Source organism: Trachypithecus francoisi, unplaced genomic scaffold (genome assembly GCF_009764315.1).
Source record: "Trachypithecus francoisi isolate TF-2019V2 unplaced genomic scaffold, Tfra_2.0 Contig01451, whole genome shotgun sequence".
In the NCBI taxonomy this organism is placed as follows: Eukaryota; Metazoa; Chordata; class Mammalia; order Primates; family Cercopithecidae; genus Trachypithecus; species Trachypithecus francoisi.
In genome coordinates this window covers 1,282,812-1,297,405 of record NW_022681432.1, presented here as the reverse complement: position 1 = coordinate 1,297,405, position 14,594 = coordinate 1,282,812, and the positions used below count along the sequence as shown (strand labels likewise).

The following is a 14,594-nucleotide window of genomic DNA, read 5'->3' as shown; positions in this document are numbered from 1 at the left end:
CCAAATGTCCATCAATGATAGACTGGATTAAGAAAATGTGGTACATATACACCATGGAATACTATGCAGCCATAAAAAAAGGATGAGTTCATGTCCTTTGCAGGGATGTGGGTGAAGTTGGAAACCGTCATTCTCAGCAAACTATCACAAGATCAGAAAACCAAACACCTTGTATTCTCACTCAGAAGTAGGAGTTGAACAATGAGGACATATGGGCACAGGGAGAGGAACATCACACACTGGGGCCTGTCAGGGGCTAGAGGGCTAGGGGAGGGATAACATTAGGAGAAATACCTAACGTAGGTGACAGGTTGATAGGTGCAGCAAACCACCAGGGCAAGTGTATATTTATGTAGCAAAACTGCACTTTCTGCACATGTAACCCAGAACCTAAAGTATAATAAAGAAAGAAGATAATGCTTATGTGTTAATACAACAGTTGTAGTGCATGTTGGTCCACCCATCACACTCTCTCACAGAATCTTAGCACATTTCTTGGAACCCTTTGAAGGTTTGTATATAAACATTCTGGTCATGTAACCAAGGCATTCTTTTCTTTCTTCCTGGATACTGCTCTGCTCAGTTGTATTCTCCTCTTTTTAAATTGTCCTTTCTAATACTCCACCTTCTTTATTTTTGTTTTTCATGTTTATTTCAGTCGCTATGTCAAGGGCCAATTGGAGGAGATGAGGCTAGTAGTAAGAAAGTCAGTTAAGAGTCTCTTGAGATGATTGTAATGTGAGAGAGGAATGAGGGTCCAGACAAAGGCAGTGTCAGTGGGAATGGAAGGTAACTCAGTGTAAAGTCAATTCCAGATAATTTGGTCACTTAAGCGCAGAGTGAATGGTTAAGAGATGGCAATGATACTTATTGCACTGAGAGATTTTTGAGGTCAAGGGATTTGCCTTTTATTTCTCTATTCCCAATACCTGCAAATAGCACCTGACACATGTTAAGAACTCAAACATTTCCCATTGAAACAATTGCATCATGCCACTAACAGATATAGGAAATAAAGGAGCAAGATCTCTTTCATTGAATAATGGTCAATTTAGTTTCAGATATGTTGAAATGAAGATGCTGTAGATACCTGTGTTTTAAACTGTTTTACACAAACTGCTTATACTCTAGGATAGAGCTTTCTAGTATAACTTTCTGCAAGGAAGTAAATTATCAGTATCTGTACTTCTCGATATGATAGTCCCTAGCTGCATGTGACCTTTGAGCATTGGTAATGTGATTAGTGCAACTGAGGAGCTGAATATTTTCATTCTTTTTACTTTATTTTAATTAATTAAAAGTTATATTTAAGTAGCCACAGGTGACTAGTGGTTATAGTATTGGCAAGTACAGCCCTAGAGGCTCGTCAATTAGCTGCTATTATACCTCTGATTAAACTTGAAATTCCTAGACCATCACCCGGCAGTGTGGCTGTTCCTAGGTAATGTTTTAAAGTAAAAGAGGAGATAAACTAGTTGAGATCTTCTCAATATTTTAAAATGAATAATTGCTGTCTATTTTCTATCCATATTGGTTCAAATTTCAGATATACTGCATGATTGTGCTACTGATGTCACCAATCTGGAAAACTGCTGAATATTCTGTTTTTTGAATGCATACAGGAAAAGCAAATAAAAGAATAATATGATAAGATTGTAGAGTATAGCACCTCTACACATACACACCTTGTTTTCCATTCATGTATTAGCACTTTACAATATCCTAAACCCTGAATTTGTGTCTATATGTGTGTGTGTACACCTCTCCGCTACACACACTTAACACATACTATATTATTATTTAGAAAAAAAATGAAGTCTTTAACGGTTTAATTATGATTCAAAATATTTTTCTACTACAAAATGCTTCATGCTGTGTAGATTCATCCAACAAGGTGCGTTTATCTAAGATTCTAGCTAAACAAATATTCTATAGTTGAGAGAACAAGCTTGATTTAGGCCATATGCTACATAGACCTCGTCCTATTTGACTGCTTTTTCTTTGCCTATGTACATAAGATTACTGGAAACATGATCAATTTAGACACATATTTTCAAATAATCTGACTTATATGTTTTGTTGTAGCTACAAAAGTTTCAATGTAAGGACAGCTTGTTATAAACACTTCCATTTTTCACATTCAAGGCCATAATTTTGAATTTATATAATTACCTTATATATTTTTTCTAGTAGGTGGCTTTTAAATGTGTACTTTGCAAAATATACTAGCAACTGCTATTACAGTATTCCTCTAAAATTTTAAAAGTTGCACTCAATTTGAATTCATAAGACAGATCACCTTTAAATTATGAAACACTTGCCTATGACTCACACAATTCTAGTAGTCTTAGAAACTCAAACCTACAGAAATTATAGCTTATTCATTTATAAAGAGGATCACTGACCCCTATGGGTGGATGAGGAAGACTGGTTACTAAATTGTCTTGATTCTCTTCAGCGAATATTTTATTAGCTTCCTTTACTCATTCTTAACAACATGGTGCTAAGGTGAAGAATGATTGTTTGGAATTTTTATTTAGAGCCTTACTGCTGGGTTTCCTTTATATCCATTTGAAACATGTTGGTGTTTTGGTGTTTTGGCTTGTAGGCTTATGCTAACTTGTTTGGAACACATCATAATGATCTTTGTTATTGCTTTTCACAACCTGACCATAGTAAGCATTGTGTTATTAGAATGGGAAATGCGGAAGTGCTAATTCAAAATTTTAGCAAATAAAAACATTAAAATACTGCTTTTACGGTGCCTGCCACCACATCCGGCTAATTTTTTGTATTTTTAGTAGAGACGGGGTTTCACCATGTTAGCCAAGATGATCTCGATCTCCTGACCTTGTGATCCACCCGCCTCGGCCTCCCAAAGTGCTGGGATTACAGGCTTGAGCCACCGCACCCAGCCAATCCTTTTTCAAGTTATTATTTTTAACTAATGGATAAAAAGGTCCTTTTTATGTGTTAAATTCCATGTTTCTGTTGTAGGATCTCTGTGATTCATAGGTCTCTGTTCTCTACCCACTTACCCTACAAAGAAAATGCCACAAAAACAAATAACCTTCTGGGAACCCTAACATTTTAAAATGGCATTTTTTTAAAAAGGTCTAAATTGCAAACTAAAGAGTTTCTGATTAAAGCAATATAAGTTTGTCAGACACTTTGTTAAATTAATGTTTCCCCACAGTGAGTCACTTTATTGTTCTTACACTGATTCTAACTAAGAATATATGTTTCTATGAAGTAAGGGCTTATAAAAATGTAGTTCTCTCTAGCTTTCTTATTGGTAACGTTAGGATTAAATTAGTTAGTACTAATGTAGCAATAGTTGCTTGTAATACTGTTGATTGTGATACACTGTTTATTGTCATCAATTTAGTTTTACTAAATATTGTGGTAAAACAGTGATAAGTAGTTGATATGGAAAAGCTCAAATAAATTATTCAGTTAATGAGGATTTGCTGCATTTTCTACATTATCTTTACATACTTAGGACTGTGTTGGGTTACGTTTATACTTAATACAAAATTTCATGAAGACTTAAAGAGGTTATTTTATTTTCCCAAACCCACTGCCTACTCTGCCAGCCTCTTAGTCATGCCTTGTTAAAAATGCTGTCCAGTTTATCTCCTCTTTACTGGAGGAATTCCCTCACAAAGCTAGTATGGTCTGGTTCCAACAAATGCGCATGCTTTAGTGTTATGGGCTGAATTATGTACCCCTAAAATTCAGATATTGAAGCCCTAACCCCCAGTTACTTTGAAATGTGACTGTATTTGCAGCTAAGGCCTTTAAGGAGGTGATTAAGTATATTTTAAAACAAAGAATCTAACCGTATTGCTTGTAACTCAAAGGATAAATGCTTCAGGGGATGAATACCTCATTCTCCATGATGTACTTATTTCACATTGCATGCCTGTAGCAAAACATATCAGGTACTCCATAAATATATACACCTACTCTGTACTCACAAAAATTAAAAAATAATAACAATTTAAATAAATAAATAAATAAATCCGGCCTAGAATGGATTCTAATCCAGTTTGCTTGGAGTTCTTATAAGAAGAGGAAATTTGGGCATAAAAGAGTTACCAAGGATGAACTTGCACGGAGGAAAGAGCATGTGAGGACACAGGGAAAACATAGTCATCTACAAACCATAGAGGAAGGTCTCAGGAGAAACTACTAAACCTGCCAAAACCATGATCTTGGACTTCTGACCTCCAGAACCGTGAGAAACTAAATTGTTGTGGTTTAAGCCATCCTGTCTGTGGTATTTGTTATGGCAGCCTTAGCTAACTACTGCATTTGGAGGTAGACAGACAGACAGATAGATAGGACAAGGAAGGTGGATACCCAAGCCTTCAAAATGATGGTTAATACAAGGCTGACTGTAGCTTAGATTGGTCAAAATACTTTGTTAGTTTAAAGGGCAATGGGTATTACTGCATCTTGACAAAGAGGCATAAAAATGCAAATATTGGGGCCACTGAACATTCCAGATCAAGTCATAATTAATGTTTACACTTAAAAACGATAAGAGATTTAGGTCAAAAGACAAAACATGTATTCAGAGAGTTAATACCTCCTAATCCAAATATCTAGAATGTTCCACACTCCTCAGCCATTTGATTCATATACAGTTGCCATTACATTGCAGGATAATACTTACATCCAAATTTGGTGGAGGTGGGAAGAGATGGAAACTACCTTTTCTGTCATTAACACAGTAGTTAACAAAGGTGTGAGCTGTTGGACAAAGTGTATCCAAAGTTCTCATCAAAGCATACATAAAACCACATTGAAATCCTTTGATAAGATTTTTAAAACATTTCTATTCAAGCTTATTTGGAAAATGTGATACACAAACCATGAGAATACTACCTAATGTACCATTTAATATTAAATGTAGACTAAACAGTTTTACATTTATAAAATAAATATTGATATAATCTCAACTCCAATATTGCTGTGTTGCTGTTGCTGCCGTGATACTGCAGTACTATATTATTATCATATGGTATAATTTAATTTCTTCTAAATATATCTTCCTTTGTCAATATTTTACTCATTTTATAAATTACAGTTCTGCAATGGTAAGCTAATTCCTATCTTGAACATAGTGCTAAAATGATGTAGTGCTTCTGTTTTTGTTCAGCAATTGATCTTTCAAATTTTTGCATTTTCTGGTGTTAATCATGTTTATTGGCCTAATGTTTCTATAAAGAATTCTCAGTGTTGCAGTGGTTACTTTCATAGCTTATTAAAATACTCCCTTCCCCCACCATCTCTCATTACAGCATAACGATGTCTTATTGATTTTAATTGAAATTTCAAATTTGTCAACACTAAAATATGTCAATGCACCAAACCATAAATTACCTCCCTGCTCTTAAGCACATGCTGTACAACAGCCAACATCTGGATGAAAAGAGAGAAAAAGCGGTAATCATAGAAGTATTGCATGTTTTCAATGAACATAGCACACCTCAACATGATCAAGGGAATGATTTTTGGTCCATTAAACCAGTCTATTAATTCAACCAAATTTCCTACCTACGAAGGTTTCATGCATCTTATCTGAATGGCTTATAGCAGGACCCCAACAAGTAACTGCTTATTTCTTCCCACATTTGATTGGAAAATCTGCATCCACATCAGCAGGGCCAGATACCCTTCAATCTTTACATATACTGCTCTAGAATCTGGTGTTTCCTTATCTCAGCTCATCTAGTTGGAGGCTAGTCAAGACTCTCACTTTTGGATTAGAGGTTAACTTTGGCCACAAAAGAGCCTGAAAGAGTACTGAAGAGGAGGACTAGAATAAGGTTCTTCCTCTTCAGAACTGAGGTAAGACTGGGTGACTGGAGAGGAAGGTTAAACAATCTTTTCAGAGATTCTAGCAGGCAATTTGCTTGATAAATTTTAAATCTTGAGGAGGAATACCAATTGGGCCTGAAGACATTTCCCTGAAAAGTTTACAACTCTCAAAACTGCTTTTGCAAATGTGGTGTTTGAAATAAAAGTATAAAAATTTTGTCCCCTTTGACTCAAATTCCACTCAGGGAATTAACTGATTCTGAGGAAATAATTTAAATGAATGTTTTTGTTATAATGTAGACTATAATAGTGACAATTGGAAACAAAGTCTAATGTTTAATAGTTATTGCACTTTGTAGATATGATACCCGAAGCAACATGACAGACTGCTTATAATGTAAAAATGGGTATCCATATGAACAAAGTGTGGGAGGGAAGTCAAAGATGTGAAAATAATCACAATATTAAATGTTGTGGATATGAGTATGTTGATTTTTCTACCTTTAAAAAAAATCATTAAATATACATATTTTACAGAGCTCCCAAGAGTCCCAAGACCAAACCCCACACAAACAGGGTCAGAGTTTTAGGCAGTAAGTGGGATGGTGTCAGCCAGGTAGAGTGCTAATGTTGCAGTCCCAGCATGGGAATGGAGGAGGAACCACTGACCCCTGAATGAATGAAGCACATCAAGCAAATAGATGGAGCTGCCTGCACAACCATTTTGTTTTCTAAAGCCAGACTATCTGCTTCTGCAGTGATTGGAATCCCACTCTTTACTCCCCTGTTTAAAGTATTATCCTGAAAGAATGTCCTGGAAATTATTCTGTGTTTGTTTTCCATATGGTTTTAAGCAATGATTCTATCCCCCATAGTATGTTAGATACCAGATGAAATAGCTATGTCAATGTAGATCATGATTTATCTACATTTATACACACTTTACCTCACGTTCTGTCTTGAAGGATCAAGGTAAGTATAATTTCAAATTCAAAACAATTTTTTCCTATCTTTGTCCAGCTTATTTGATATGAAACTCTAGTGTGTATGAATAGATTTGCTTCTCTTGAGTGACCTGAGAAGGAAAGATCATTCTGTTTCTTACCATGTATTTTTGCATGTTATCATGCTCTTACAAATGAGTGCGTTCTTTTTCAGTGATCAGTACAGTCCTTTAAAATATAGTATATGTATGTTAAAGGTTTAGAATACAAGGCAGTGGTGGTCAATTAATGTTCCCCAACATGTAAGTGCTTCTAAAAGCTATTCATTATGATTCCAGATTTGTTGAGAATACCAGCAAGTCAAGAGTGCCTATACTATTATTGAGAATGATTTAGCCTTCCCAAAGGCAGCTTACATCTCTAGACTATTGAAAGTTTTAGAAACTGTCATAAAAATGAGTTAACTGTGTTCAATAACAATTTTCTAAGAGGTGGTATTCATGATTGCAGCTCTAAAATGGAATTTTAAAAAGCCTTCTTATGGAAAGTTGTCAAATTGAAATCTGTTTATATGAATATTTTTCAGGTGGAAGTGAATCCTCCTGGGATAAGGATAAGCTGCAGTCTCCATTTGCGGCACCTGGACCCCAACATGGAATTGCTCATGCAGCCCTAGCTGGCCAGCCAGGCGTTGGGGGTGCTCCAACCCTCAATCCACTGCAGCAGAACCACCTGCTAACCAATAGTATGTATACCGTCCTCCCAAAACTGGGTGTGTTGAGCAAAATACTATCCAAGACCTACTAGAAAACTTTGGCTGGCAGGGCTTAGTCTTATTTTTCTTCAATAAGGTTTACTGATTTAGTATCAGAAGGGGAGGTAAAGAGAGACTCATTTTCCCTCTTTACTTCCCCTTCTGATATTAAATGGTTAAATCTTAAGTACATATAAGGCACATGGGAGGTACGTGGAAGGTAGAGGTACATAGAGTAGAGGTACATGGGAGGCTATGTAGTATAGTCATTAAGAATGTTGGCTAAAGTCACATAAACTTGTGTTTGAATCCCACATGTTTTGAATTCTTTTTTTTTTTTCTTTTTTATAATGGAGTTTTGCTCTTGTTGCCCAGGCTGGAGTGCAATGGAGTGATCTTGGCTCATTGCAACCTCCGCCTCCTGGGTTCAAACAATTATCCTGCCTCAGCCTCCCAGTAGCTGGGATTACAGGCACCTGCCACCACAGCCAGCTAATTTTTTTTTTTTTTTTTTGTATTTTTAGTAAAGATGGGGTTTCACCATGCTGGCCAGGCTGGTCTTGAACTCCTGACCTCAGGTGATCCGCCCGCCTTGGCCTCCCAAAGTGCTGGGATTACAGGTTTGAGCCCCTACACCCGGCCACATGTTTTGAATTCTACATTATTGTTAGATGTTGGAGAAGTCACCTAACCTTTCCAAGTCTTAATATCCACAACTATATAGACTGTGGATAAAAATACACCCACTTAAGGTTGCTGTGAGGTCTCAGAATAATAAAGTAAGATATGTTAACAGTGAATTGCATATAGTAAGTACTATATATTTCACAAGTAGTATTATTACTTAGCAATCGCACTATAGCTAATGTATACAAATACAGGTTTAGATGATGTTTTAGGGACTTCAAAGATTCACAAGTCTTTCTGCAGCAAAGCAAATCTTGTGTATATTACTTTTGTATATATCTTACTTTTCTTATGAATGGATAATCCAGGATAGGGTTTCATTACTCTCTTCCCTGACACTTTTATTCTCCCATTCTACCTTGGGATTAAGGCAACAGAGGAATTCTGAGACATTTTAATATAATGTTCCAAATCTTAGTGAAATTGGTCAGCTATTAAGCATACAAAAATAGGTTATGGTGTGTTACTTTAAAGTGGTTATAATCTCAAGCATAAAATGTCCCATACAAAATGAAATGTTAAGCAAAAGCAAATGAAATGAATGCCAGAAAAGTTATAAATATTATGATATGAAAAGTTAAAAAAGGACTGATTAAGGTAGATTCAGGTTATAATGAGGGTAATTTAGAAGACTTTGGCCTCTAGTCTGACGTATAAAGAGCTTGGAAGTCATTATTCCCATCTTTGCAACTAGAAAAAAGATAAATAATCTGAGAATCACCAACTCTTATTAAAGCCATCAGAGATTGAGGTCACAGAGCCCCACCATGCTGGAAACTAGAGAGAAAGGCAGCACAGCTCATAAGGAGAAGAAGCCACAGCTAGATCCTGGTAGAAGCATTTAAAAGATAATTGAGTAATTGCAGGAGACTTGCTGTAGATCTAGCTCAAGAGACAAAAACTCGTGGGGGCCCTGGTTTATGAGGCCCCTACACTTTCATGAGTTTTATTCTAGGAGCCCTACCAGATTCTCAGGGTGAAGATATGAGAACATTCCCCTCATGTTTCTAGCAGGGGGAAAGGAAAAGTACAACTTTGAAATATGCTCATAGTACTCTGTTCTCCTGAAGGCCCGTCCTCAAAGAAAACTATTTTACCAGAGCTTAAACTACTGGTTTTGCTAGAGCCTAACTGACCTGGGGAAAGGGATATACTAACCTCCAACCCTCTCTAACTTTTATGTGAGGGGAAAAGAACAGTACAGTTCCAGCAGTCTTAAGCCTTCTGTCTCACCTAAGGACTTATGGGAGTTAAAAATTACTTGTGAAAGTCACAGCCCAAGGATACAGCCTCACTAAGGGACTAAGACCTAATCATAAGATTATCGAATGTTTCTTTTCTCACATTTAAGTATCCCCACAGTAGTGCTCCTGTATAACAAAGGGGGATTACAGCTTAAAGAACTGCAATTTTCAGACCCTAGTTATGACAGGTTCTCTAGGGAGAAGCAAAACTAAGAAGGACAGAAACAGGACTACAGGAAAATTTAGACACTAATGTCACAGGTAAAGCAAGAATTTACGGTAGCCTAACTCCCAGCCAGATCAGCATAAAACCTATCACCAAAGGCCCATTTACTTCAGTCTCTCCTACTACATCATTTCTGGCTTTAAACGAAAAAGAAAATGCAAACATAAACAAAATCAAAAAACACAATCTGAAGAGACAGAGCAAACAACAGAACTAACTTCAGACATAGCTGATATTTTAGAATCATTAGACTGAGAATTAAAAAAAAAAAAAAACTAATATACTAAGTGAATGGAAAACACGAACATCATACAGAACACATGGGATAGTTAATCAGTGAGGCAGAAACCCTGAGAAAAAATCAAAAGAAAATGCTAGGAATACAAGAAAGAACTCCAATAAAATGAAGAATATCTTATATGAAATCATCGATAGAATACACAGAGTCAAGGAAAGAATCAGTAAGCTTGAAGATATTTCAACACATACTTCCCAAGCTGAAAAAAGAGAAATGATGACAGAAATAAAATACCAGAATGGACTATCTAAGAACTGTGTGACAAAGAGAAGAAAAAGATAAAAGAACAGAGGACATATTTGAAATAACAACGACTGAGAGTTTTCCAAAATTAATGAGAAACACCAAATCACAAATCGTTCAGCAAACACTAAGTAGGATAAATACCAAAGTCTACAAACACCCATATCATATTCCAACTGCAGAAAGCCAGTGACAAAAAGAAAATCTTGAAAGAAGACAGAGCAAAAAACTTTATTTTCACACAGAAACAAAGATGGTAATTACACTGGACTTCTCTTTAGAAACCAGGCAAATAGCAAGAGAGTGGAATGAAATATTTAGAGTGTTGAAAAAGAAAACACCATAAATGTATACCCTTACTATCCACCCACAAGAATTTAAAAATATATATTTAAAACCCCACAAACCTAGAGTTCTGTGTCCAGGAAAATTTCCCTTTAAAAGTGAAGGAAAAATAAAAACTTTCTCAAACAAAAATTGAGGTAATTTGTTACCATACCAGTAGAACTGCATCTCAAGAAACATTGAAAACTCTTCACGAAGAAAGAAAGATAAATTAATTTTTTTAATTTCTTCTTTTTGTTTTATTAGTTTGTTTTTTTTTTACAGGGTCTCACTCTGTCACCCAGGCTGGAGTGCAGTGGTGCGATTACGGCTCACTGCAGCCTTGACCTCCCAGGCTCAGGAGATCCTCTCTCCTAACCCCCTCCACCCCCCAGTAGCTGGGACTACAGGCATGTGCCACCACTCCCAACTAACCTTTGTATTTTTTAGTAGAAACAGGGTTTTGCCACGCTGCCTAGGCTGGTCTTGAATTTCTGGGCTCAAGAGACCTGCCTGTCTTGGCCTCCCAGAGTGCTGGGAATACAGGCGTGAGCCACCGTGGCAGACCAATTTATAAAAATTCTTAGTTAATCTAACACATAATGGTCTGTTCAAATAATAAAAGCCACATGAGCAGGAGGAGCAATTCTTATATCAGGTAAAACAGACTGTAAAGCAAAAGCAGTGAAGAAAAGACAAAGAAGGTCATTATATTAATATATTGATAAAAGGATACATCCAACAAGAAGATATTACATTCCTAAATATACCTGCACCTAACTCTGAAACTCCCAGATTAATAAAACAGTTACTACTAGACCTAGGAAAAGAGGTACACAGTAGCACAACCATAGTGAGTGTCTTCCACACTCCACTGACAGAACTAGACATAGCATCAAAGCAGAAAGCCAACAAGGACTTAAACTGAATGCTAGAACAAACCGACCTAAAAGTATTTACAGAACACTTTATCCAATAAATGCAGAATTTACATTCTTCTCATCAGCACGTGGCACATTCTCTAAGATAGACCATGGATTAGTCCATTTTCACGCTGCTGATAAAGACATACCCAAGGCTGGGCAATTTACAAAAGAAGGAGATTTAATGGACTTACACTTCCACGTGGTAAGGGAGGCTTCACAATCATGGTGGAAGGTGAAAGGCACTTCTTACATGGCAGTGGCAAGAGAGAGAATGAGAACCAAGTAAAGGGGTTTCCCCTTATGAAACTATCAGATCTCGTGAGACTTATTCACTACCATGAGAACAGTATGGGAGAAACCACTCCCATGATTCCGTTATCTCCCACTGGGTCCCTCCCAAAACACATGGGAATTATGGGAATACAATTCAAGATGAGCAAACCAACCCCAAACATATCAGAAGACAAAAAATAATCAAAATCTGAACTGAACTGAAAGAAACTGTACATGTACAGTTATAAATACCACACAAGTCAAAAAAAGAACCCCCAAGAAAAATTCAAAAGTATTTTAAAGCAAATGACAATGAAAATATAATTTATCAAAATTCATAGGATGTAGCAAAAGCAGTGCTTAGAGGAAAATAAATAGCATTGAATTAATTAATGTATTAAAAAGGATAAAGAAATAAAATCAGTAATCAAAGCTACCACTTTAGGCAAATAAAAAGATAAAAAATCTAAAGCAGAAGAAAATAAATAATAATAATTATTAGTATAGAAATGAATGAAATTGAAAACAGAATATCAACAGAGAAAATCAATGAAACCAAAAGCTGGTTCATTGACAAGACAAATGAAATTCATAACCCCTAGGCAGACTAACTAACAAAAAGAGAGAAGATGCAAATTACTATTATCAGAAAATAGAGGCCATCACTATTTATACTATGACATTAAAATGATAATATAGCAATACTCAACAACTCTATACCCACAAATTTGATAATGTGGAAGAAATTAGCCAAGTTTTTGTAAGCTACAATCTACCAATACTCACACAAGAAGTAACAGATAATCTGAAAAGGCCTATACTTATTACAGAAATAGAATCTATAATTAAAACCCTTCCACAACAGAAAGCACCATGTTCAAATGGGTTCAAAGGTAAAGTCTACCAAACATTTAAAGAAGAAAATATACCAATTATCTGCAATCCCTTCCAGAAGATAAAAGCAGAGGGAATACTTTCTACCTCATTCTATGAGATCAAAATTAACCAAATACCAAAATATCAGAGAAAGACAATGTAGGAAAGGGAAACTACAGACCAGTGTCTCTGATGAACATAATGCAAAAATCCTGAAAACAGAATAGTACATTAAAGTTAACGATGTGTAGGAAAAATTACACACTGGCCAGGCGCGTTGGCCAATGCCTGTAATCCCAGCACTTTGGGAGGCTGAGGCGGGCGAATCACGAGTTCAAAAGATCAAGACCATCCTGGCCAACATGGTGAAAGCCCGTCTCTACTAAAAGTACAAAAATTAGCTATGTGCAGTGGTGTGTGCCTGTAGTCTCAGCTACTAGGGAGGTTGAAGCAGGAGAATCGCTTGAACCAGGGAGATGGAGGTTGCAATGAGCTGAGATTGCACCACTGCACTCCAGCCTGGTGACAGAGTGAGACTCCGTCTCAAAAAAACAAAACAAAACAAAACAAAAAATTACACACCACTACCAAGTGGAATTTATTCCACCTATGTAAAGGTAGCTCAACATTGGAAAATCAATTGATGTAATCTGTAACATCAATAGGCTAGAGAATAAAAATAATATGATACGAAAAGTAGATGCGGAAAAAGTTTTTGAGAAAATACAATACACATTCATAATAAAAACTCTTAGGAAAAAAATAGGAATTGGGGGGAACTTCCTCAACTTGTTAAAGAACATCTATAAAAACCTACTGCTGACATCTTACTCAATGGTGAGACACTAGGAGCTTTTCCCCTAAGATTGAAAATAAGGGAAGGATGTTCCCTCTTATCACTTCTATTCATCATTGTACTGGAGGCCTTAGATAGTGAAAAATGACAAGAAAATGAAACAAAATTTATACAAATTTAGGGAAGAAAAAATTGTATTGGTTCAAAGATGACATGATTATCTGTGTAAAATTTAAAAAGATTTTACAAAAAAGTCTCATAGAACTAATAAGAGATTACAGTAAGGTTGCAGGATGCAAAATTAATGTGAAAAATCAACTGCTTTCTTGTATACCAACAATGAACAGTTGCAATTTGAAGTTAAAAACACATCTTAAGTGAAATAACTCTGAAACAGAAAGTCAAAAACTTATAAGTGGAAGCCTAGACTTCACCACTATACAATGTATCCATGTAACAAAACTGCACTTGTACCTCTTAAATTTATACAAATAAAAACACAAAATTGTTTAAATTAGCAGCAATAATTGAAGTACTTAAGTATAAACATAGCCATATATATATATGTGTGGTGTGTGTGTGTGATTATTAGAATGACTACTACAGAACTCTGATGAAAAATCCAGGAATATATAAATAAATGGAGAGGTATCCTATGTTCATGGATAGGAAGACTTGATATCGTTAGAACAGCAGTTCTTTCCAACTTGATCTATAGATTTAATATATTCCAATAAAAATCCAAGGAAGTTGTTTTGTGTATACTCACATAGTGATTCCAACATTTATATGGAAATTAAAAGAACCAAAATAGCCAGGAAAGTATTGAACAACAACAAAAAAATATAGTGGACTTACACTACCATACTTCATTATTTACTATAAAGTTACAGTAATCGTGATAGTGTGATTTTGGCAAAAGAACTGACAAATAGATTAATGTTAATAGAATAGAATAGAGAGCCTAGAAATAGATCCATACAAATATAGTCAATTGGTATTTCATGGAGGAGCAAAGGCAATTCAATAGAAAGATCATAGCATTTTTCTACAGATTACAGTGGAACAACTGGGATATCACATGCAAAGAATGAACCTAGACACAGGCCATCGTTCTTTACAAAAATTAACTCAAGAGCATCATAGGCCTAAATGTAAATTGCAATTGCAAAAC

The 14,594-nt window shown here is 35.8% G+C and overlaps 1 protein-coding gene across 1 annotated transcript in view; it reads left to right on the top strand.

Annotated features, from left to right (window-relative positions):
* Positions 1 to 14,594, top strand: part of DACH2 (dachshund family transcription factor 2) — an 811,718-nt gene that overhangs the window by 574,991 nt on the left and 222,133 nt on the right. The window contains 1 exon segment of the mRNA XM_033233153.1: positions 7,360 to 7,518. Coding sequence (XP_033089044.1) covers positions 7,360 to 7,518 — 159 coding nt within the window.